Source organism: Staurois parvus, unplaced genomic scaffold (genome assembly GCF_062004578.1).
Source record: "Staurois parvus isolate SC_StPar_1 unplaced genomic scaffold, SC_StPar_1.0 ptg002861l, whole genome shotgun sequence".
Lineage (NCBI taxonomy): Eukaryota > Metazoa > Chordata > Amphibia > Anura > Ranidae > Staurois > Staurois parvus.
In genome coordinates this window covers 117449-139276 of record NW_028320657.1, presented here as the reverse complement: position 1 = coordinate 139276, position 21828 = coordinate 117449, and the positions used below count along the sequence as shown (strand labels likewise).

General features: G+C 40.6%; 1 protein-coding gene across 1 annotated transcript; it reads left to right on the top strand.

Annotated features, from left to right (window-relative positions):
* The first annotated feature begins 1305 nt into the window (after positions 1-1305).
* LOC149429022 (CDK5 and ABL1 enzyme substrate 1-like) lies at positions 1306-21415 on the top strand. Its single transcript, XM_089666819.1, has 6 exons — positions 1306-2221; positions 3650-3806; positions 11360-11463; positions 11613-11719; positions 13268-13475; positions 18998-21415. Exons 1-6 carry the CDS (start codon positions 2162-2164, stop codon positions 19136-19138), a joined length of 777 nt encoding a protein of 258 aa, XP_089522945.1. The 5' UTR covers positions 1306-2161; the 3' UTR covers positions 19139-21415.
* Positions 21416-21828: the final 413 nt, after the last annotated feature.

The following is a 21828-nucleotide window of genomic DNA, read 5'->3' as shown; positions in this document are numbered from 1 at the left end:
TGTCGGAGTGGCAAGGATGTAAAACTCCCTTCTAAAATTGGTGGTTTTAGCTTCTTAATCTTGTAGCATCTTAATTAACGCAATATACAGGTATATGGGAAAAGATTTTGACATAAACACCCACACAGGTTGAATTGGATGGACTGGTGTCTTTATTGAACCTAACCAACTATATGTAACTAAAATCTCAATCGGATACACTCAACCATGTACATCCTTCAGCCTAGTCAATCCACTTATGTGCAAGCCCTACCCAATAAAGTCCTGAGAATTAGGGATGGACCGCCAAAATAGAGGTTGGGAACTATGATATATCCGGTTTGATAGTCTGATAATTCAGGTGCTACATTCTAATTCTATAGTAGGGACTTGGTTTCATAGGTTTAGGAGGGATGGACCACCAAAATTGAGGAGATTGGGGAATATGTTATGTTGGGTTTAAAGTGGTTCTAAAGGCTCAGATTGTTTTTGTTTTTCAATAATAAACACATCATACTTACTTGCTCTGTGTAGTGGTTTTGCACAGAGCAGCCTGGATCTTCCTCTTTATCGGGTACCTCACCACTGCTTCTGACCCCCTCCCCCTTACTGAGTGCCCCCAGAGCAAGCCACTTGCTCTGGGGACACTTATTTGTGCTGGCTCCCGAGCTGGCTCTATGTGACTATGGGACACACAGAGTGTGGCTGAGTTCCGCCCCCTGCTTCCTCCTCACTGACTGCGATTGACTGCTGTGTTTCAGCCAGTGAGGAGAGCGAGACCCTGGAGAGCTGCTGCTCTCATGCACATCACTGGATTGAGATCACGTTCAGGTAAGTATTGCGGGGTGATCTGCACACTGAAAACTTTTTTTACCTTCATATATAGAATGTATGAAGGTAAAAAGCTTTCAGCTGTTAGATATTATCATGCTTTAGAAGTTGGTTATTTTAAAGAAATGTTCTTGTGTTCAGAAAAAAGCTGGTAGGGTGGAAATGGCTACTCTGTTTTGGACAAAATGAGGGAATGGCCAGGTCTTATCCAGTGTTACATTTTTATGTAGTACTGCAATGAATAGTCATACATCTCACCCATATTTATTTATTTATTTATCAAGTTTATATAGCGCCAAAGGGTTTGCTCAGCGCTGTACAATAGAGGGGGGACAATACATGAAACAGAACAGTAACATCAAACAGTACACAAGGGGTAAGAGGGCCCTACTCTTTCGAGCTTACAATCTAGGAGGGAGGGGGTAGAGGCACAGGAGGAAACGGCTGTGGGGGATGGAGTGGTAGGAGGAGGGAAGGGCAGCGGCTGTTAGGTGAGGGTGGGGTAGGCTTCCCTGAAGAGGTGGGTTTTCAGGGAGCGCCATATAGCTGAGAATGTATTATGTTTTTCCCCTTTTGATTAGATAAATATGCAAGAGAGATCAGCTTTATCTAAATATGGTTATCAATGTGTTATTAATTTAAAAATCCTTGGAGCTACTATAAGTACCGTCGATTTTGTATGGGGCAGCATATTACATATTCAGGTTTGCTTCCTGCTTTGCAGTGCAATACAGTGGTTATGCTTTACTGCTCCTTATCACAATGAAAATGTAGAAATCTGCTGACAGATCAAAACAATATACTTCCTATGTGCTAGTGCTCCCTCCATACTCAATACATACCTCCATACACAGGAAACACTATTTTTAAATACCACTGCACAAATAAATGTTGATTTCACACAGTTTTTCAGGGGAGCTCACAGGTATGACTATCTGGCAGAAGGTTCCATCTGTCTGACAACCAAGGATGCTATTTCTGTATGGTTTGCTATCATTTCCTGTTATTATTTCTGATGAGACACACGCGTTTGATTCCTCTCCTACCCTACCTTTTTTTTTTTTTTTTGTCCATTTAAAAAAACTGAAACTAAAACTAGTTCTTTTACTGTAATTTCTTTAGCTGCAGCATAAAGATCACCAGTTATGCACCAAAATGACACCCCAAGATCATTCTGTCTTGAAAATTTCATCCTTGTGACATATTAAAATAAAGTCTGATTCAGATGTGTTGTCACATTGATGGTGTAAATTTCCATTTAAATGCAGTTCTACACTGTTTTTGAGTTGTTTATGTCACACACAGGGACACAAAACTGGAAGGAACAAGGCAGCGCCATTCTTCCGGTGGCATGAATACACGTGAAATGATACTTGGACTTGAAGGAGTTGAACTTGGTGCTGATGGGAAGGTGAGAATGTAAGCACTGCTTGTAAGACAATTAGATGGTTAGACGTCACTTGCATTGTATAACGTGTTTCCTACCCTGTATATAACCACCATTACACTGCTATAAAAATAATCCATACTGCTAATATGAAATACTAAATTCTTGTATGTACAGTTGTGATTGGCACCAATATGGTCCTTGAAGAACAATAAGCACGCAATTGCTATTGTTTAAAATCGTCATATTAATATTCATAATATTTTTTTGCAACAAAAGAATGGCATTTACTGAGCTCTAAAAGGATAAGGATAGGTAGTTGAAATATTAATATTTTTTTGCATGATAAATGTTGCTTTTTAAAATATTAACTGAAATGGGCTTCAGATCATAAACAGTTGTGAATTACTTTATCTAGCATGGAGAAAAAGAAAGTTAAGAAAATATTATGGTACAGATGATCACGTCTGAAAACCACAGATGAATATTTAAAGCCTCACTTTGGCTCTGAAAATCAGTGGGCGTTATGGTACATAACTTGTGCTGTCATTTACGTTTGATTTGCCAATTATAGGGGGCATAGGAGGGATGATATAAAAGTAGATGTACAGCTGGCATTGCAGAAAACCTGTTCCATTGCTAATTAATGCCTGCTAAGTAGCATACCGTGTTGACCTGTGGACTAGCTCAGCTTAAAGGATAAGTTCACCTTTTGGAAACATGTTACATGTTCCACCTCCCCCATGATAGCAGTACAGAGAGACGTTCCCTGTACCAGTTGTCACTTTTTGAATAGAGCTCCACCCACATGGCCATGTCATTCATTCACAGAGTTCTGTGAGTTAATGAGCTACAAGTCCTGACAGTCTTAGCGGCTCAATGAACTACGACAGCACTGTGGAGTGCCGTGATCTGCAGGAGACCTGCCTGGCACCAGTGATCTGCTGTGTAATGCTTTACAGGCTCCTGCAACCAAAAATAATAAATGCACGTTTTCTTACCTGCAAAAAAATGTGCATTTATTATTTTGGTCAGACGGTGAACTTATTCTTTAGGTAAGTATGGCCTATTTTACAAGAGCTGTGTATGCAAAATATATATAGGGGATACAATGATGGCACTGAACTCATTCTGTCATATATCAGACATGATGAAAAGGGGCACGTGGATGGCAGATTTCAGGCAGCCTGTTTGGAATCCACACTAACCATTTATTACTTTGTTAGATTATATTGTAAAGGGCTTGATATACAGCAGCTGGATGTAGATTCTCCATAATTCACAAAAAGCCATTTTCTACTGTTAGGAGCTAGTTGAATGCCCTTATAGTTCTAATGCATGATTGATCTGGAAGACCACGGTTGTGGCAGAGCTGGTGGAAGAAATGACAGCAACTGTGCTTAATGTTTAATGTCCACTGATCGGCTACTGGCAACTTTCTCTCTTCTCTAGACTGTATCATATACACAGTTTTTATACCCCACCAATGCCTTGGGAGGACGCAGAAATACAATAGACTCTACTTGCTCCTTATCTCAGTTTCGTAATGCAAGTCACCGCAACCTGACCCTGGGAAGAGCCAACAGTGTACAGGGGAGCATCGATACAGGTGACGTGATCATTTTACAGATGTTGCTCACATGGCTGTGGTGTTTTATGTGAATGAGGTGGGGGATACAGTTTCAGTCTCTATTCATGTGTAAGTTATATACCTTATACTTATTGGTGCACTGTGGGTTGTATTTAATACTCTGGTCAAAAGGGCAGTAGGCAAGGAAAACCAATGAGAGATCAACTGTCATCTGTTTAGTATTACCTGACTAGTGCACGCTGATGTCTACTTCTGTCTGCCCCTTGCACTGTTTTTTTTGTAAACTCTATAGGTTGCTGTTTAATGAATTCAGTTTAGCAGTTGCTGATAAACATTTATTATAAAACTGATTACCTGTTGAGCTTTTGGGGTGCCATTAACTGCATTGATTATGGATTACTGCAACAGAGGAAAAAGAAATGATCACAGCAGTAAAAAAAATTTTTAGGTATGAAGGTTTTAAGGTATTTGTGATGGGAACTAGTTAATGTATTGAAGAGTGTGGTCCCAAAGTGGTAATCTGGGATGTTAAATGACAACTGAACTGGTCGCATCAAAAGCTAACTGCACACATCACAATCTAATTGTACAATCCTCATTTGATTTACAAAACAACTAACTTGTGTAAACCAAAAAGGCTGTAAATTAAATGGTTTGTTTCAGTAGACCCTGGAACTGCATAGTTGTTGGTAAATCTAAATATCTTGTACAATCAAATTGTAAAGTGTATGTTCCTACAGGCTATCTTTGCTGAGATGCCACAATAGTATGGGAAATACATAGAATTAGAGAAGGGATATTTTTCCCCTTATAGTTCCAGACACATACCTTATCTGTAATGAAGTATGTCCCGCATTGTGCAGGCTGCTGCTTCATGTAGAAAACTCCTATGCAAGGCACCCAGTCCTCTACTTAACACACAACTTCCAGCATGGCAGGGGTTAATAGCCATGGATCTTTAGGCTGAACCGCATTCAATACAGTCCAAAAGGGACCCGCCCCCTCCTGTTCGCCATAGAGAAAGGCCCGTGCAATGTTTACACGGAATATAACGCAATCTCTGAATGGGAGAGAGTTGGATGAATGATGGAACGCTCAATTTAGAGAATTTGTTGCATTCAGTCTAAATACATGGGCCTCAAAAGTCCCCCATGGCCACCAAAGTTCAAGAGATCATCTATTAACTCCTTATGCGATGGTATCGGGTGCCCTTCAACCTCTGGCATACTTCACCACTGCACTCTGGCGTTGTGGGGCTGATGGTGGTACCCTTTTTCATATTTTTTGGCAGTGCCTGAAGCTCCAAACAATCATTTGAGGAGTGATTAACATTTTCAAACAACTTACTGCCGTGGACCTGCATGACGACCCAGCGGTCTGCCTTCTGCATCTGTCGGGGAGACCCATCAAAAAATATAAGGCCTCTCTTACTATCAAACTACTCAATGCAGCCAAGGCATGTATCCCACTTCAGTGGAAGGATACCCACCCTACCACACTCTCTTTGGTTCCAAGGTGAGCTGAGGGATATGGAGGATCTTACAGCCACCTTGTGCAATAAAGAAGAGACCTTCTGAGACACGTAGCGCCCCTTGTGATGCTTTGTATTTACAGATGCATATCTGGCCGAACTTGCTCGCCACTGGTGAGGTTCCTACTCTTTCTGTCCTATTCATACACCCTGGGAGAGGATGCGTAATCATTTGGTCTTTAGCCCACCTATCTCCTCTCTTCTTCTTCATCTTTTTTGGCCCCTCCCCCTCTATATAGTTCTTCCCGTTATACTCCATTTTTCCCCCCTGGCTCCCTTTCTGCAGAGTTTACTCCCAATTTCCCCTATCACCCCCACTTCCCGTTTTTATTGTTATCAGTATGTCTTCTACATTGTGGGTTGGCAACCTTACCCATTCTGTTTTTTCATATTCTCACAGCCCATTAGTCAGTCCTAACGATCTTAGGTTTGCCATAACCCCTCTTACTACAGGGCAATTTTTCTTTTTTTTTTTTAAGATATTTTTATTGGTTTTTAACACAAAACCTACAAAAGATACAAAACCCAGGACAGAGGTCCAACAAGTAAACATTGAACAAACAAAAAACCGCTCACATTGCCATACATTTGCATCATATCAAAGCATACAACAAACTGAATGAATACACTCCAAGGAAAAAAGGACTATACCCAACTAAACACAGGTGGAGAAATCTCACTCAAAACAGTGGTTCTATAGAGGACAAAGTAAGGGGATTGGAAAGCCATATTTCCCATAATTTGTGGAATACTTTGGGCGTTTTCCTGAGTTCAAAAGTTAGTTTATACAAGGGGAGGGAATCTTTAACTTAAGTAAGATGAGAGATGACAAACTTTAAGTTGGATAAATCTATCTTTTGAGGAGATAACAGATTTAATATAGGTATCACTGAATTCGGACCAGTCTGCCTCCTCAAATAGTATGTCCATTGAAACCCATCTAGCCTGGGCAACCCGAAATCTAGGATTGGAGTCCAGCATCAGAGCAAAATAATAAATAGAGATAAACTTAGTAGGGGGAAGTTGTCTTAATAGCTTTTCTAAGTGGGTAATCTGTAAAGGGTTATCTAAAGTCCCAAATTGCGTGTTCACTGCATGTTGAAGTTGATATTAATAAATTAAGTAGTAGGGAGGTAGGTCAAACTCCACTCAATAGCTGGAATGTCTTAAAACCCCAGGAAGTAAACAAATGGCATAGATATTTAATTCCTCTAGAAGACCATCACTGGGGGTCAGGCAGGGAATAGCGTTCTTGCAAAGTGGGATTAAGTCACAGAGGATTATTGGGAGATACGTCCCAGGAGGTTTTAAATATTCGGGTCAGCATGACCGTAAACAAGGATAAGGATGTGCATAGCATAGTAGTACCAGGACGGGCAGGTACCTGGCGTCGATAAATAATATTATGTATGGCTTCCAAGGACAAAGCGATAGCCGCTTCAGTAGTAGTGCAGGCATTAGCAGAAGTAAGAAACAGTCAGTCATGTATATGAACAATTTGGGATGCTAGGTAATCTAGATAGAAGTTAGGGAAGGCCAGTCCCGCCAAAGACCTCCAATGCCATCCTGGGGGTGCAATATTTCCAGAGAAACACAGTACAAATGGTATCAATTTGTTTAAATAGGGATTTAGGTATTTTGCAAGGGGAATTAGCTAGCACATACAACAGCTTAGGGAGATATACCTTCTTCAGGATATTAACCCTTCCCATCAAGTCTAATGGCAGATCCATCCACTGCCTGGTATGAATCCGCAACTGGGTAATCAATGGACATATATTGTTAGGAATGTAGGAGGACAACGGCAGTTGTATCGTAATCCCTAGATATCTGAACGTGGTAACAACTTGTAGTTTAGACTCCAAGTGAATCACAGACACAGCACCAGGATCGAGCGGGAATAAGCTAGATTCATTCCAATTTACCCGGAAGCCAGAGTAATCACCAAAAAGAGTAATTTCTTGTAGTAGAGTATACAATGAGGCATGGGGGTCAGCTAAATATACCATGGTATTGTTAGTATAAAGGGAAATGCTTTCCTCTGTCGTATCAATAGGAAGACCTCTAATAGAAGGGGAATTACGGATACAAATAGCAAGTGGCTCTATCGCTAGTGCAAATAATAGGGGCGATAAGGGGCAACCCTGCCTGGTGCCTCTATGTATCGGAAAGGCAACAGTAACATAGGAATTCACTCTAATTCCAGCCACAAGTTTCATGTTGAACAGACGTATCCAGGCTATCATACAAGGGCCAAAGCCATAGAGATGTAGTACCTGAAATAGATAAGGGCCATTCTACACTATCAAAGGCCTTACAGGTGTCCAGAGAGACAACAACACGTGAAGAGGAGCAGACATTAGGGTACTGCAAATTATGAAACAATCTACGAATGTTCATTCTAGTGGAGCGACCAGGTATAAATCCACCCTGGTCTCCCTTCACCAGAGTCTCCACTACATCATTCATACGATTGGCCAAAACTTTCGCCAGAATTTTAACATCAACATTAATGAGGGAAATCGGCCTATAGGAATCACATTTGAGAGGGTCTTTTATGAGGTTTCAAAATAAGTACAATCAATGCCTCTCACATAGTGGGAGGCAAGACACCTGTCTCTAGGGCTTCATTAAACGTCCGAAGAAGGAATGGGCTAATCAGCAACCTGACACAGGCATACCACTCAGCTGGAAAGTCATCAAGGCCTGGGGTCTTGTGAGCTGATAATTGTGAAATCCTCAACTGAGATAGGTACCTCCAGATCCCCTTGTACACTGGTGGACAAGGAGGGGAGAGTAACCCGTGCCAAATAGTTGCGTAACTGATCTGTGGAGTAGTCAGCCATAGTAGCATAAAGATCAGTATAGTATGACAGAAAGGTATCCGCAACTGCCAGGGGTAGTGCCTAACTGTCCAGAAGGTAAACATATCCGGGGAATAGAAGTAGGGACATATTCAGGCCTAGTAAATAAGCCAGTAGGCTGCCTTGCTTTTTCCCATGTTCAAAAGTTTTTTTGGGCAGTATATAGCATCTTTTTTTAGTAAGGTCTAACAAGCGGAGTTCATAGTCTCTACATTTCAACAGCCATTCCGCTCTAGTAAGGGGACCAGGGTTAGCAGTATAATTACTTTCAGCTATCATCCAGTTCCTCTGTGCCTACCTGAGCATTTTTATGTAACATACCAGTAACAGACATAAAGGTTCCACGGAGGGTAGTTTTAAATGCCTCCCACTCCGTGGAGGGGTCAACGGTGCCCAAATTTGTATTCCAATAATCAGCAATACCTTGAGCACACTCTCCTTGTACCACCCTGTCCTCCAACAACCAGGGTGGATTCAAACACCACAGTGTCAGGACAATTCTTAACTACTGCAATATGATTTATGTCTTGCCCTATGCTCTGCTTTCCTTGGTACAAAATATTTTTCGTCCGTTGAGCCTTTCTGGGGCCCTGACATACTCTGATATTACCTTTTCTAATGTACAATATGATGCTTTGACATTTTCACTGTTATTCTCTGTACTTAATTTGACATACTACTTGCTTTAAAAGATTTACAAAAAAAGTAAATACATGGGCTTTTCCTAATAGATAAGAGGAATGAGGGGGCAGGTTCCCTATTGGACCCACTTGAATACGGTTCAACCCAAAGCTTATCCCAATGTGCCGGAAGTTCAGCACCAAGAATAGAACCGGCATTCTGCAGAGGATATTTCTGCACAAAGCAGCAGCCTGCATGACGTGGGACATACTTCATTGCAGATAAGTGGACACTGTTATCTTGCCATGCAGGTCAAGGTGACTGTATTCGAATGGGCATTCCGACTCCTATATACAGTGCCTTGAAAAAGTATTCATACCCCTTGAAATTTTCCACATTTTGTCATGTTACAACCAAAAACCTAAATGTATTTTATGTGATAGACCAACACAAAGTGGCACATAATTGTGAAGTGGAAGGAAAATGATAAATGGTTTTCTAAATTTTTTACAAATATATAGAAAGTGTGGCATGCATTTGTATTCAGCCCCCCTGAGTCAATACTTTGTAGAACCACATTTCGCTGCAATTACAGCTGCAAGTCTTTTTGGATTTGTCTCTACCAGCTTTGCACATCTAGAGAGTTACATTTTTGCCCATTCTTTGCAAAATAGCTCAAGCTCTGTCAGATTGGATGGAGAGCATCTGTGAACAGCAATTTTCAAGTCTTTCTACAGATCCTCAATTGGATTTAGGTTTAGACGTTGACTGGGCCATTCTAACACATAAATATGCTTTGATCTAAACCATTCCTTTGTAGCTCTGGCTGTATGTTTAGGGTCGTTGCCCTGCTGGAAGGTGAACCTCTGCCCCAGTCTCAAATCAGACTCTAACAGGTTTTATTCTAAGATTGCACTGTATTTGGCTCCATCCATCTTCACATCAACTCTGACCAGCTTCCTTGTCCCTGCTGAAGAAAATCATCCCCACAACATGATGCTGCCACCACCACATTTCATTTTGGAGATGGTGTGTTCAGGGTGATGTGCAGTGATAGTTTTCTGCCACACATAGCATTTTGCTTTTAGGCCAAAAAGTAACATTTTGGTCTCATCTGACCAGAGCACCTTCTTCCACATGTTTGCTGTGTCCCCTACATGACTTCAAGCAAACTGCAAACTGGACTTCTTATGGCTTTCTTTCAACAATGACTTTCCTCTTGCCACTCTTCCATAAAGGCCAGATTTGTGGAGTGTACAACTAATAGTTGTCCTCCTGTGGACAGATTCTCCCACCTGAGCTGTGGATCTTTGCAGCTCCTCCAGAGTTACCATGAGCCTCTTGGCTGCTTCTCTGATTAATGCTCTCCTTGCCCCGCCTATCAGTTTAGGTGGACGGCCATGTCTTGGTAGGTTTGCAGTTGTGCTATACTCTTTCCATTTTCGGATGGTGGATTGAACAGCACTCCATGAGATGTTCAAAGCTCAGGATATTTTTTATAACCTAACCCTGCTTTAAACTTATCTACAACTTTATCCCTGACCTGTCTGGTTGTCCTTGGCCTTCATAATGCTCTTTGTTCACTAATGTTCTCTAACAAACCTCTAAGGGCTTCACAGAACAGCTGTATTTATACAGAGATTAAATTACACACAGGTGGACTAATTTACTAATTAGGTGACTTCTGAAGGCAGTTGGTTACGCTAGATTTTAGTTAGGGGTATCAGAGTAAAGGGGGCTGAATACAAATGCATGCCATACTTTTCAGATAATTATTTGTAAAAAAAAATTTGAAAACCATTTATCATTTTCTGTCCACTTCACAATTATGTGCCATTTTGTGTTGGTCTATCACATAAAATTACAATAAAATACATTTATGTTTTAGGTTGTAACATGACAAAATTTGGAAAATTTCAAGGGGAATGAATACTTTTCAAGGCATTGTACTCTCATTACCTCTTTGCTCCCTTTTACAGCTCCTTGCTCCTTCCAAGCCAGCAAGAATATCTGGCACCTTCAGGTATAGAGAAACATGTGACCTTTTATGCTGTGACTTTGCCCTGGCCTTGCAGCCAATTGCTAGGCCTGGACATGCCCAGGAGAGTGACGTCAATGCTTCCCTGGTTGGCCACCACAGACTATGTCCGTTCCATCTGCAGAGGAACAAGGAGCTGAAAGGGATCACAGGTAATTTGAATATATGGGGGTCCAGGGATGCTCTTTTCAAAGACATTGTCCCTTTGTCCTGAATTGACAAAGTGATAGCGTTTCTTTTATGGCGCCTACATTTTTTTCACACCATTCATTTATTACTTAGCTACAGTTGTGTTTTAAAGCAAACTTGTCATGAGAGATGTGTGGGCTGCCATTGTTGACCTCTCCTTCTAAAGAAGACTTTCATATGTGTGCTTGTTCTTGGTTTGTGATTCAGAAGAATAGAAGCCAAACTGGAAAGAGTCATTTATTGAAGGAGGCCAGTAATGGCCGCCCTAGTATTTTATCCATTCAAATAACTAATAGGCTATTTTTATTGTTTCCTATATTTGAATTAGGAAGTGACATAGGAGACTTTACCGAGTACGATCCAAATCTCCTGGATGATCCTCAGTGGCCATGTGGCAAGCACAAGCGGGTTCTAATATTCCCTTCTTACATGGCAAGTCTTGTCCCTTATCTGCTCTGTTTTGCTGTTATACTAAGAATAGAATGGATATGTATTTTGTACTTCCTGTCACACACTGCTGGACAACTGCAGGCTATCAATAAATTAGCCTAAGCATCTTTTAAATCTTCTTTACATTTCAGACCACTATAATAGAATATGTGAAACCATCTGACCTCAAGAGAGATATGAATGAGACTTTCAAAGAAAAATTTCCTCATATCAAGCTTACTCTTAGCAAAATAAGAAGGTATGTCACATTTTCATCTACAGAAGAATCCACCAATGACACATTAGCAAAAACTAAAAGATAGGGGTTCCTACTTTTTAAATGACAGTAATCTGACTGAAAGTTAAAGGATAAGTTCACCTTTAGAAACATGTAATATGTTCCAACTCCCTGAGCCGCTGCCTGCTCCGCTGCATCTAGTGACAGCTAGAGGGTGATCTTCTCTCCCCGTCAGCTGTCACTATTTAAAAAAGAACGCGGCTGTGCCTTACTCCACCCTGTTGAGTGCTGTGGTAGTTCATTGTCTCTTCCTGTCAGTGTGTATCTACTTTCCCGTACGAGCAGACAGATACAGTGACAAATCTGCAGGACTCCTGCATAACACCCACGTTCTGCTGATCACGGGTGCAATGCTTTCTAGACTCCCAAGTAAAAAAAAAAATGCACATTTTTTTTTTTACCTGCTAAAAGATGTGCATTTATTTATTTATTTATTTTTTAAAGGTGAACTTATCCCTTTAGATTCTTTATGTAAAGCTTTGAGAATTGTAGTTTAAGCCAATTGTAAATATTTTATCATATTTTTTTCCCCCAAGCTTTGTTTTTAATAAATGCATTTTAAAAACAAAGCATGGAATGTGTCAGTCATGTACTGGCCACACACACTGCAGGCTTTGTCCTATTAATATATTCCAGTACTGTATCTTTGGATCTTTGTAATAACACCAGGACCCTCTGCACTGCCAATGGCAGTCGGTGGAACTGGAAAATCTCTCTGTAAGCACAATAAATTGTTCCCCTAGGCATACAAGTAGGTGACATTGGTCTTTGATCATAGACATAATTATATTGCTATAAACTACCGGGAAGGTTAAAGCAAGAAGATTTATGCAAATGACCCTAAATGATGTCGTAGAAACCAGTGTGTTTTGGGTAAAAAACATTTTCTTTGATCGCCCAACACAGAACCCAGAACTAGCCGAAGTATTGAAAACCTACCTTTTTAAAAAACTAATCCTAAAAATTTACATATTTATCTGTGTGGCCAGTGCTAAAAAAAACAAGGTCAGAACCTAACTTTCTGAACCCCTACTACCTTGAAATCAGAGGAATATTGCAGTTATGGCCTTTTGGATAGCTCATAGGTCAAATGATATGAGTGCATGATAACTGCTTTATATAAAGGTGTACAATGTCTGCAGTGACCCTTGGATGTTGCAGACTTGAGTTAAAGCAGTCATAGAATGACCATATACAGTACATTGACAAATGTGCATATTGTACAGTTGGATTATTATATTCCCTTTTAATATTGACATTGTGTAATTCAAGTGTAAAATTGCCGTTGCATTATTTTCATGCCATGCACGTATCCACATTTATGATCCTCCTTCAAAATGGTTATTCAGAAGAGTCAATATGAAATCTGTTGATTAATCTTTTATTAGCCCTAGGCTGAAACTCCTATAGTAGATCTCCTAAAAAGATCAGTAGTTTAAACCACCACAGATTCATCTACATTGACATTTCAGTAGCGTCCATGAGCAACATGCTTGTCTTTGTTTCTAGCCTGAAGCGGGATATTCGCAAGCTGGCACAGGAGGAATGTGGCTATGAAGAGCCTACTGTGGCCATGGCATTTGTATATTTTGAGAAGCTTGCATTGAAGGGGAAGTTGAACAAACAAAACAGAAAGCTTTGTGCTGGAGCCTGCATCCTGTTAGCTGCCAAAATTGGGAGTGATCTCCGAAAACATGAAGTCAAACACCTCATTGATGTAAGTACATGGGCCTTATTGCCACAGTGCCACCAGAATACAATTATTTAGATAAACCACTTGGTACAATAACATACAAATATATTATACACAGAAATTCAAGGCAGTTATAAGCTCCAATTCATACTTTACTGTTCACCAAGTGATATTCTGTAGAACCTCCTGCTACCTTCAGAGGAGCATACACATGTAAATGATGTGGAAATGTGACTTGCAAGAAATGGGGAAAAACATTTGCATTGGGAAGAGTAAGGAAGAATTATAACCTCAGTCAGATTTCATAGGCCATCTTCCCTAAGGGCCCGTTCACACTATAGCAAAGAGCTGCATTCTTCTGTAGAAGAAAAACTCAACTCTCTGCAAGGACACAGAGAAAGCAATGGTTTACCGTGTGCCACATTCACACTTCCCTGCAGCTGTCACCTATGAAGCAGAGCAGTGTGGAAAACTGCAAGACTGCTGCAGTTTTCCGAACCACCCCGCAGGTGAACTCATCCAAAATGCACAGAAATCTCCCACAGCTGTGGACAGGAGGGGGTGGAGGATATGGCGGGAAGGCAGTTAGAGGAAGCAATCCCCTGTGTGGTTGTTTGTACAGCAGCTGAAAGCCAGCTTAGTTTCCTCTCTCTGCTGCTGCCTTCAGCTGCTGTACAGAGAGGAGATCAGTTCCTCTAATTGACCCACCACCGCACCTATCACCTCCTCCTGTCCACTGTCCAATTCCCCCAGCTGCTGTTCCCCATGCCCCCTCCCCATAGTGCTGCTGGCTTCCCTCCTCTCTTCAGGATGGAGAGCAGGCAAGTGGCCAGTAAATATGTCATTTGTCAGCCCCTTCCTTTTCTGAATGAACTCAGTGAGTGATTGGTACAGATCACTCACTGTGTTCATTCATAACTGAAGCATAATAAACAGTAAAACAGCCTCTGTCTCCTGTTCATTCATTCTGCAGTGCAGTTGAGGCTACAGAAAAAAATACTGGGGAATGGGCTTCTTCAGTCCCTTTCTCTGTCTCAAACGTGGGACTTCAGGGGTCTATTTAGACCCCTAATATTTCACCAAAGCCCATCACCCCCACAACAGGGCAGTTAAAAAAAAAAAAAATGTAAAAAATAAAATTGTACAAAAATATTAAAACATAAATTGAAAAAAGTAATAAAGAATAAAATAATAAACTAGTGACACTATCTGTGACGGGCGCGGCGTCAGACCCCCAGCCCTTTCTTCTCACCGACTTGTGACCGAAGGACTAGCCAATCTAAAACTGCGCTGTCACGTGCGTAACAATGCCACGCTCAGCTGCACCCTGCACAAAGATTTTCCAGCTCACTGGACCACAATCTATGCCGCAGCCTGAGAGCGAATGTTACTGGGTCAAGGTAATTACGCAATTAACCCTTCACGCTGCCACCACCGCCTTTTTGTACAGAGAAGGAGGAAACTCACCAATCTTAGCAGTAACACTATGATGTCTGAATAAGTGTCTGTATACACACTGTCACCGCAGGCAGATGTATGCAGAAGTTTAAAAACACACAGTAGCACTCTTCAGAGACAGGGATTCTTAGTTTGCATTAAAGAGCTTTAGAAACAGTTCAACACTTTTCAGATAATAGGATTTATTACTAAATAGGTCAAAATGGTGCAATAAAAATATTTACAGAAAAAGATGTAGTGTGTGTGTATATATAATATATATATATATATATATATATATATAACAGAAAGAAGTTTAGAGAGGTAGAATACTTGCAGAAATCCTGGTTTAAGCAGCGTTCAAGTGTCCGAACAAAAGGGTGCCTTTTCTCCCAAAGTTGGTTCCTGATGTTAAAAGGGAGATCTCTTCATCTTACGTCTCCAGGCCTGACAGCCTATTTTGTAGTTATCCAGCAGGGGGTGTCTACTGAAGCCAAGGGCCAGTCGCCTCATTTGGGGAGGGGGGGGTTTAGGCGGAGACCCAGGCTAGAACCAAAATCCCTCCCAAGTTATACCAGGGTCAATAACCTTCCATAGGTACATGTAGCATCCTATCCACTGGCAGGATAATATGCAGAACAATATTCTGAACGTCCAGACATCACATATGACATATCTGGCTGTGACGGTTAAGGAGATATATCGCTTTCTGCTCTAGGGTAGACGTAGTCTAGGGGTGTAAGGTATCAGGTGACTTGTATTAAAATTACCTCTCTGAATATATGTCTTGTTTTATTGTATGTATTTCCTACGAGAAATTGTATGAAAAAGTGGTTTCACATGGGATGCAGGTTTTACTGCTATTTCAGAATGCTTTTGAAGTCCAGTGACTGACGGGTTTATAGCTTTATGATCAGCTTCAGAGCAAGAGTCTACCAGACACCCTGAAACCAGCTAATTGGGTTTACAACCATGAAAGATATCCAGCTGTGCCCTGTGCACTCCTGAACTCAGCACACAAGGCCCACGGGCCATTCAACAAGAAGGAAGGGGGGCTAATCTGGAATGAGGATGACACAAGATGGAGGACCTTTAGCAAAATGGATGTTCACATCCATATTTGTATGTACAATTGCAACAATATCCACTGCCCTACTGTGATACCATCTTCTGCTTTGACTGACACCATCCACTACCATACTGATACCGTCCACCCCCCCCCCCCCCCCCCACAAATGTGAAAAAAAAAAATCAAAAACATTGCAATCAATTATTTTAAAAAAATTAAAAATGTTTAAAAAATTTTTAAAAATTAAGGGCTCATTCACATGGGTTCTCTGGCCCAAACAATGTGAACGAGTGGTTTGTGCAGCTGGAGCTGCTTGTTACTCTATGGTGATGTAGTGTCTCTATGAACACAGCTGCAGGTCCTAATTTGACAGGTGTGCAGGTGCGGGAGAGTGGCCCTGAATGCATACTGACACCTATTGCAGTGACAAAGGTGGGATTGTCCTTTATTTTAAAGAGATTCTAGTTATTTTTGTTGTATCTCTGTTTACCAGAAATGCAGGGAAATCTTATTAGTGGGGATGTAGACTGCGGTAATAGCCTTACAGAGGTACTTGCCTTTCCTCACACTAGCCAAAAAATGTTTTGGTTTTAATTACACTTTAGAGAATGCCAGTCCAAACAAAAATATATTTTGTTTTGATGTCTTTGGTGGCCAAATTGTTAGCAAATATGCATACTGTTGCCTGAGTAGGGGAATGTATTTTTTCTGTGGACCTTTTACCAACATTTTGACCAAGTCTGGCCAAGTCTTTTGGAAGCTGAGGAATCAAGTGATGGGTCTTCTTGTTCTTCCTTTCTCTGTTGTTTTCCACCCGAGACACCTGTCACCTGAAAGACCAAAAAAATGCACATTTGGAAGGATCTTTTTTTAGAACACTCAGCAGCCCGATCATGTGTGGCCAGCCACCATCAAAAATCAATACACAATATGTGATTTTTCTTTTTCTCTCTGGTATGGTGGTGCAATCTCAATTTGAGTTCAGTCTATGGTGTCCCCCTAGCAAGTAAAAGACCCTTTTCTGAAGTTGTGCTTCTGTCTGAGAACCTCCTTGGCATAATTTATACCAAGTTTGCACCAACACAGGGCATGCACCATTCATGGTTACCAGAAGATTAAGATTCTCTTAGAAACATTTCTGAAAGGTCCTGCATCACTGGGAAGCTGGGAGCCAAAACCTCTGCATTACCTCTTCATTGCATAGGTCATTAAAAGGAAAAGTTCTGAAGAAGCATTGCTGTTTGAGTATAATACGGGTAAAGCTATCTGACCTCTACCAAGAAACATCTCACTACTTCTATCCACAGTATGGAAAGACAGTAGATCATTATTTCTGAGTCAACAATGAACCATGGTTGAAGAGCCTCCCACACCAATAAGAAACTAGCAGCATCCACATTGAAATGATGCGATAGCCAGACAAATGTTACATTCACCAGGTTATCACTAGGGAAATGTTTTTGTAAGCTCCTTCTATTATAGAAGTACAGATCTTGGCAAATGGTACAAACATGCTTTAAAATTAGAGCAGTGTCAGCTTAGCAAGTGTGCAGTGAATGTCTAGAAATCCACCACTTAGTGTGGCTCATTAGAGTTTGTCACATATTACTATTATGATTGTTATTTTATCATGATTGCATAGTGAAAACTCATATTTTATTAAAGCTTTCTTTGATAGTTTTTCTAAATTGCCTGTACTTTTATCTTATCCCCTTTGGAGCCTTGCAGTTGTGAAAAGATAAAATCACAGATTCATATCTGTAATAGCACTTAATATGAACATGAGATTTGCCCCTGCAGAACAATGCTACGGGTTCAAATAACCACCCCTTCCTCAGCTGTTTATACTTCTCTTCCCTTAACTCAGGGCTGTTGAACTCCGTTTCATTGCGGTCCGCATCAGCATTATGTTGGTCTTTAAAGGGCCGTTGTATCTGTAATACTAGATGTCCAGAGCACCCCACCTCTTCCTCCTCCTTACATTAAATGTCAAGAGCCCCCCACCTTCCTTTTATATTACACTGCACCCCCATTACTTTGTGCTTCTGCCAAGAAGAAGCTGGGGGCAGAGCTCAGAAGCAGAAAGTGCAGGGTCTGGATGAGGACCAGAGGAGGGCTGTAGTCAGCTGCCAGAGTCAGCTGAGACCAGGCAAGGCCGAGATGAGGGGGGGCTGCGGCTGCACAGAGAGGCATAGGATATGTAGGAGTTCTGTCCTCCTATCTGCTGCCGACTGCTAAGACGGGGGGGTGGGGGGGAAATGAGCTTCTGCATGGAAAAGCACAGGATCTTGCAGAGGTGTTCTGTCCTCCTCTCTGCTGCCAACTGCTGAGTCAAGGTGGGGGCGGAGACAAAGAGGTGCCGCAGCTGCAGGAGTGATTTGCCTCATGTGCCTTAACTCATCCAGTGGAAGTAGCAAACAAAGCCCCATGTCCGCTCAAATCCAAGTTTACACAGACTTGAGAACTCTCTCCATCCTCATGTGACAATGCTGTATGCCTGAGTGCCCAATTACCCCTGCTTAGCCAAATTGATTCAATTTAATGTGTGCTAACAAGCAGTGAAGGTATATGGAAATGCCTTGCAATAATATAGACCGGAGACCACTGTAGCTTACTGTATGCACACTTAAATGTATCTTAATCCGTTCGTGACCAGGGGTTATTTATGCATGGATGCTCAGACCAAATTTAGTAGCATCAGAATGTGTCCATTAATGTGATAAATACTCTGACCAAAATGCTTGTTTAAATAATTTTACCTTCCTAATCCCTTAGTGGAGTCCGGGAGCCGTGAACATAGATTAACATTCTCTAAGTATGGGGCATCATGCTGAGGAACTTTAGTCTACAGATTGTGCATGGGAAGTTGTTATTCCAACTTGATGAATCAGGGATAGCCATCACAGGATTCTGATGTATATCCTCTCCTAAATACCCTTCTTTTTTTTTTTGTTTTTGTTTTTTGCTTCTTTTAATTATCAAAACATTTATTATTGCATGTCTTTAACATACAATAACTGCTGTTTGATTTTCTCCTTAGAAACTGGAAGAGAAGTTTCGTTTGAACAGACGTGAGTTGATGGCATTTGAATTTCCTGTCCTGGTTGCCTTGGAGTTTGCTCTTCACTTACCAGAGCATGAAGTTATGCCCCATTACAGACGTTTAATCCAAAGCTCCTAGCACTCGCTACATGCCTTTCTCTGGGAGAGTGGAGGAGCTCACAGAGCCACAGCTGCTATTGGACATGTATACAAATGATTTCATTGTTACCTGCACTTATTGGAGACAGTCATATTGTGAACTGACACAGTATAATGTAAAGCGCTGAGGAAACCGTTGGCGCTATATAAATCCTGTATAATAATAATACTCAAAAACAGAAGGAGGAGATGAGTTCATGTCTGTGTAGGTGACACTCTATCACATGATACTGATCCTCTGAACAGTTCCTAGTCCTGTTGTTTGCAGTTCCTGTATGCAGGGTTTCATACTCATGCGTGACTGTGTGAGTGGTGATGGGAGCTTTATAGCATGCATCCTCTAATCAATGGATTGGCAGAGTAGGGAACATGTATGCAACACACCTGCCTTACACCAAAGTGAGCAGCGGACAGTTTGCTAATCTTTGGATATTTGGAGCCTCCTTCACCTTGGATCAGGGCTTCTGTTCTTGAGGCTTCAATGTGGTTAATATGCAGAATTCACCTGCTTCAAAATCTTTATTGGGAACCTGTTTAATGAACATTAGCTCAGTTCACAAAATGCCTATCTACACTTTGTGATGGTGCATGTATACTTTAGCACCAATGTTCTCATTGGAGCAACTTGCTGGTATTTGTTTTTTTTACAATAATTCAATTATTGTGAATAACTGTTCAGAGGAGAAATGACATGTGTGGACCACAAGCTGAAATTTCTAGCACTTCTCTCCTCCAAGAACATTTTTACTTTAAACTCACAAGTGGACTTTGTCATCTCTTCACCTTCAGGTCTGACATTTATCATAAAGGACATTTCATTAAGGTGCCATGTCAGGTGTTAACCTTCACTGTGTCAAAAAAAGAAATGTGCCAATGTATTTCTTACAAAGAAAACTTATGTGCTTGGCTATCTTGGAGGATCCCAAGAGACTGGCTTAAGCCTGGATGTAAAAACTGTGTGAAATGAATCTTAACCTCAACTGGCACTGGCCATGACACATATGGATTAACACTACAAATGGTTTCATTCCACCAGTACACTCTATAAAGCCAGGATATTTGGTGATCTTATTACTTTAGTGACAGCTTTGCTATAAAGCCACAACATTTTAACGATTGCACTTTTCCACTGTGGAGGAAACGCATTGAGTCGTACAGCTTGGTGTTGAGATTCTTCTGTGCTCTATGTTAGAGTGCATCTTAAGCACGTTTTCTTGTGCTACATGTTATAAAGCAGTGTTCTGAGAAGGCAACTGCCCATTATAATTTTCATCAACAATACATTCATCTCCAATACTGACTGATGTGTGATTCTATACAAATCAATGTAGCCTTTCTAGCATCAGAAGATAATGAATACAAAATGTATTCTGCTTTGTTTTGTTTTTTATTGTTTCATTTGCAGCGTAATTTATACTTGACGATTTTATATTGTTGAATTCATTACTATGATGTGGGAGGAGATCTGTTTTCTTTTCTATCTTAGTAAATTAGCTCCACCTGTGCACACTGCTGTGCATTTGGGCATAGTTTATAAAGATGTGGTTTACAAAGTGCAGAAATAGTGGACCCAACCAAATGTATTTTTATTGGAAGTAGTCAGAACAATGAAAAGTGATTGGTTGTTATGGGTTACTACACTTTGTACATTGCTGTTTGCCTTATTTAATAAGCCCAAATTTTCTTTAATACATACAAGTCATACGAACATTGCTTGGCTAAAGAAGTCACTTATGCTTATTCATAGTGATTGCTTTGTCACAATATGGCTGCCTGTAGACATTTGGTACATATTAATGCCACACAGCCCAAACTATAAACATAACTTGTTTAACACAGTAATTTTGGGCTGGACATGTCACTGGAACCACATAGCCAGTGCATTGGATTTATGGGAGTGTCTAATGTTGACACTTGTTTCTACTTAGGTTGGTGGATATTCTTGAAATCAATATTTTGATTTTCTTTTTTTTTTGTTCCTTCTAATTGTTTAATCCTTTGTTAAAATTCTAGATAATATGAAGGGCTAAATATGGGTAAACTCAGTATTTTCTGGGAACGTGGGCCCTGGTGTTCACCCCTTTTGGCTAGTTTAAACAAGATCACATGAATATTGTGAATTTAGCTCCAGAAGTATGGAAATCAAACAGTGCCTTCAACTGGTAGCATTTTTAGGCTGAAGTCTGTTTTCATTCATTGACTCTTTTCCATCACATTCAGATATTTAATTTTTAAATAAAAAAATACATATAGAAAATGTTGAAGTTGGATTACTTACATTTAATAATCAAAATAAAATGTATGTGATTTTGTTTTTCCCCACAGGCCATAACAAGTGCAAAATGTGTTATTAAAAATATTTCTACTTTAGCTGTAGATGAATCTAGTTTAATATCAATCTTTTTTTCAAATGCACCTTTCCTGGCTCCAACATGGCAGCATATGGATTGGCTCCAGAATATTAAAAATTACTGCATTTGTTACTTCCTGTGTTCCTGGCACCAACATGGCAGCATACTACTTCGCGTATGTTGCCATGGATTGGCACTGGGAAAGGTAAATTATGGAAAGTATATGATACAATTTTTCATTTTTTGTGGCTAAACAAAGTGTCCCCTGCAATTATGTAAGTACATACTTCCACATCCTCCTATGTAACCAAACGTCCTG

What these genes read in the sequence shown, in the direction of transcription:
- LOC149429022 (XM_089666819.1), top strand. Translation starts at nt 2,162, where the DNA reads ATGAATACACGTGAAATGATACTTGGACTTGAAGGAGTTGAACTTGGT. An exon ending in ACAGGGGAGCATCGATACAG is followed by an intron (nt 3,807 to 11,359) that starts GTGACGTGATCA and finishes TATTTGAATTAG; the next exon opens with GAAGTGACATAGGAGACTTT. An exon ending in ACTCTTAGCAAAATAAGAAG is followed by an intron (nt 11,720 to 13,267) that starts GTATGTCACATT and finishes CTTTGTTTCTAG; the next exon opens with CCTGAAGCGGGATATTCGCA.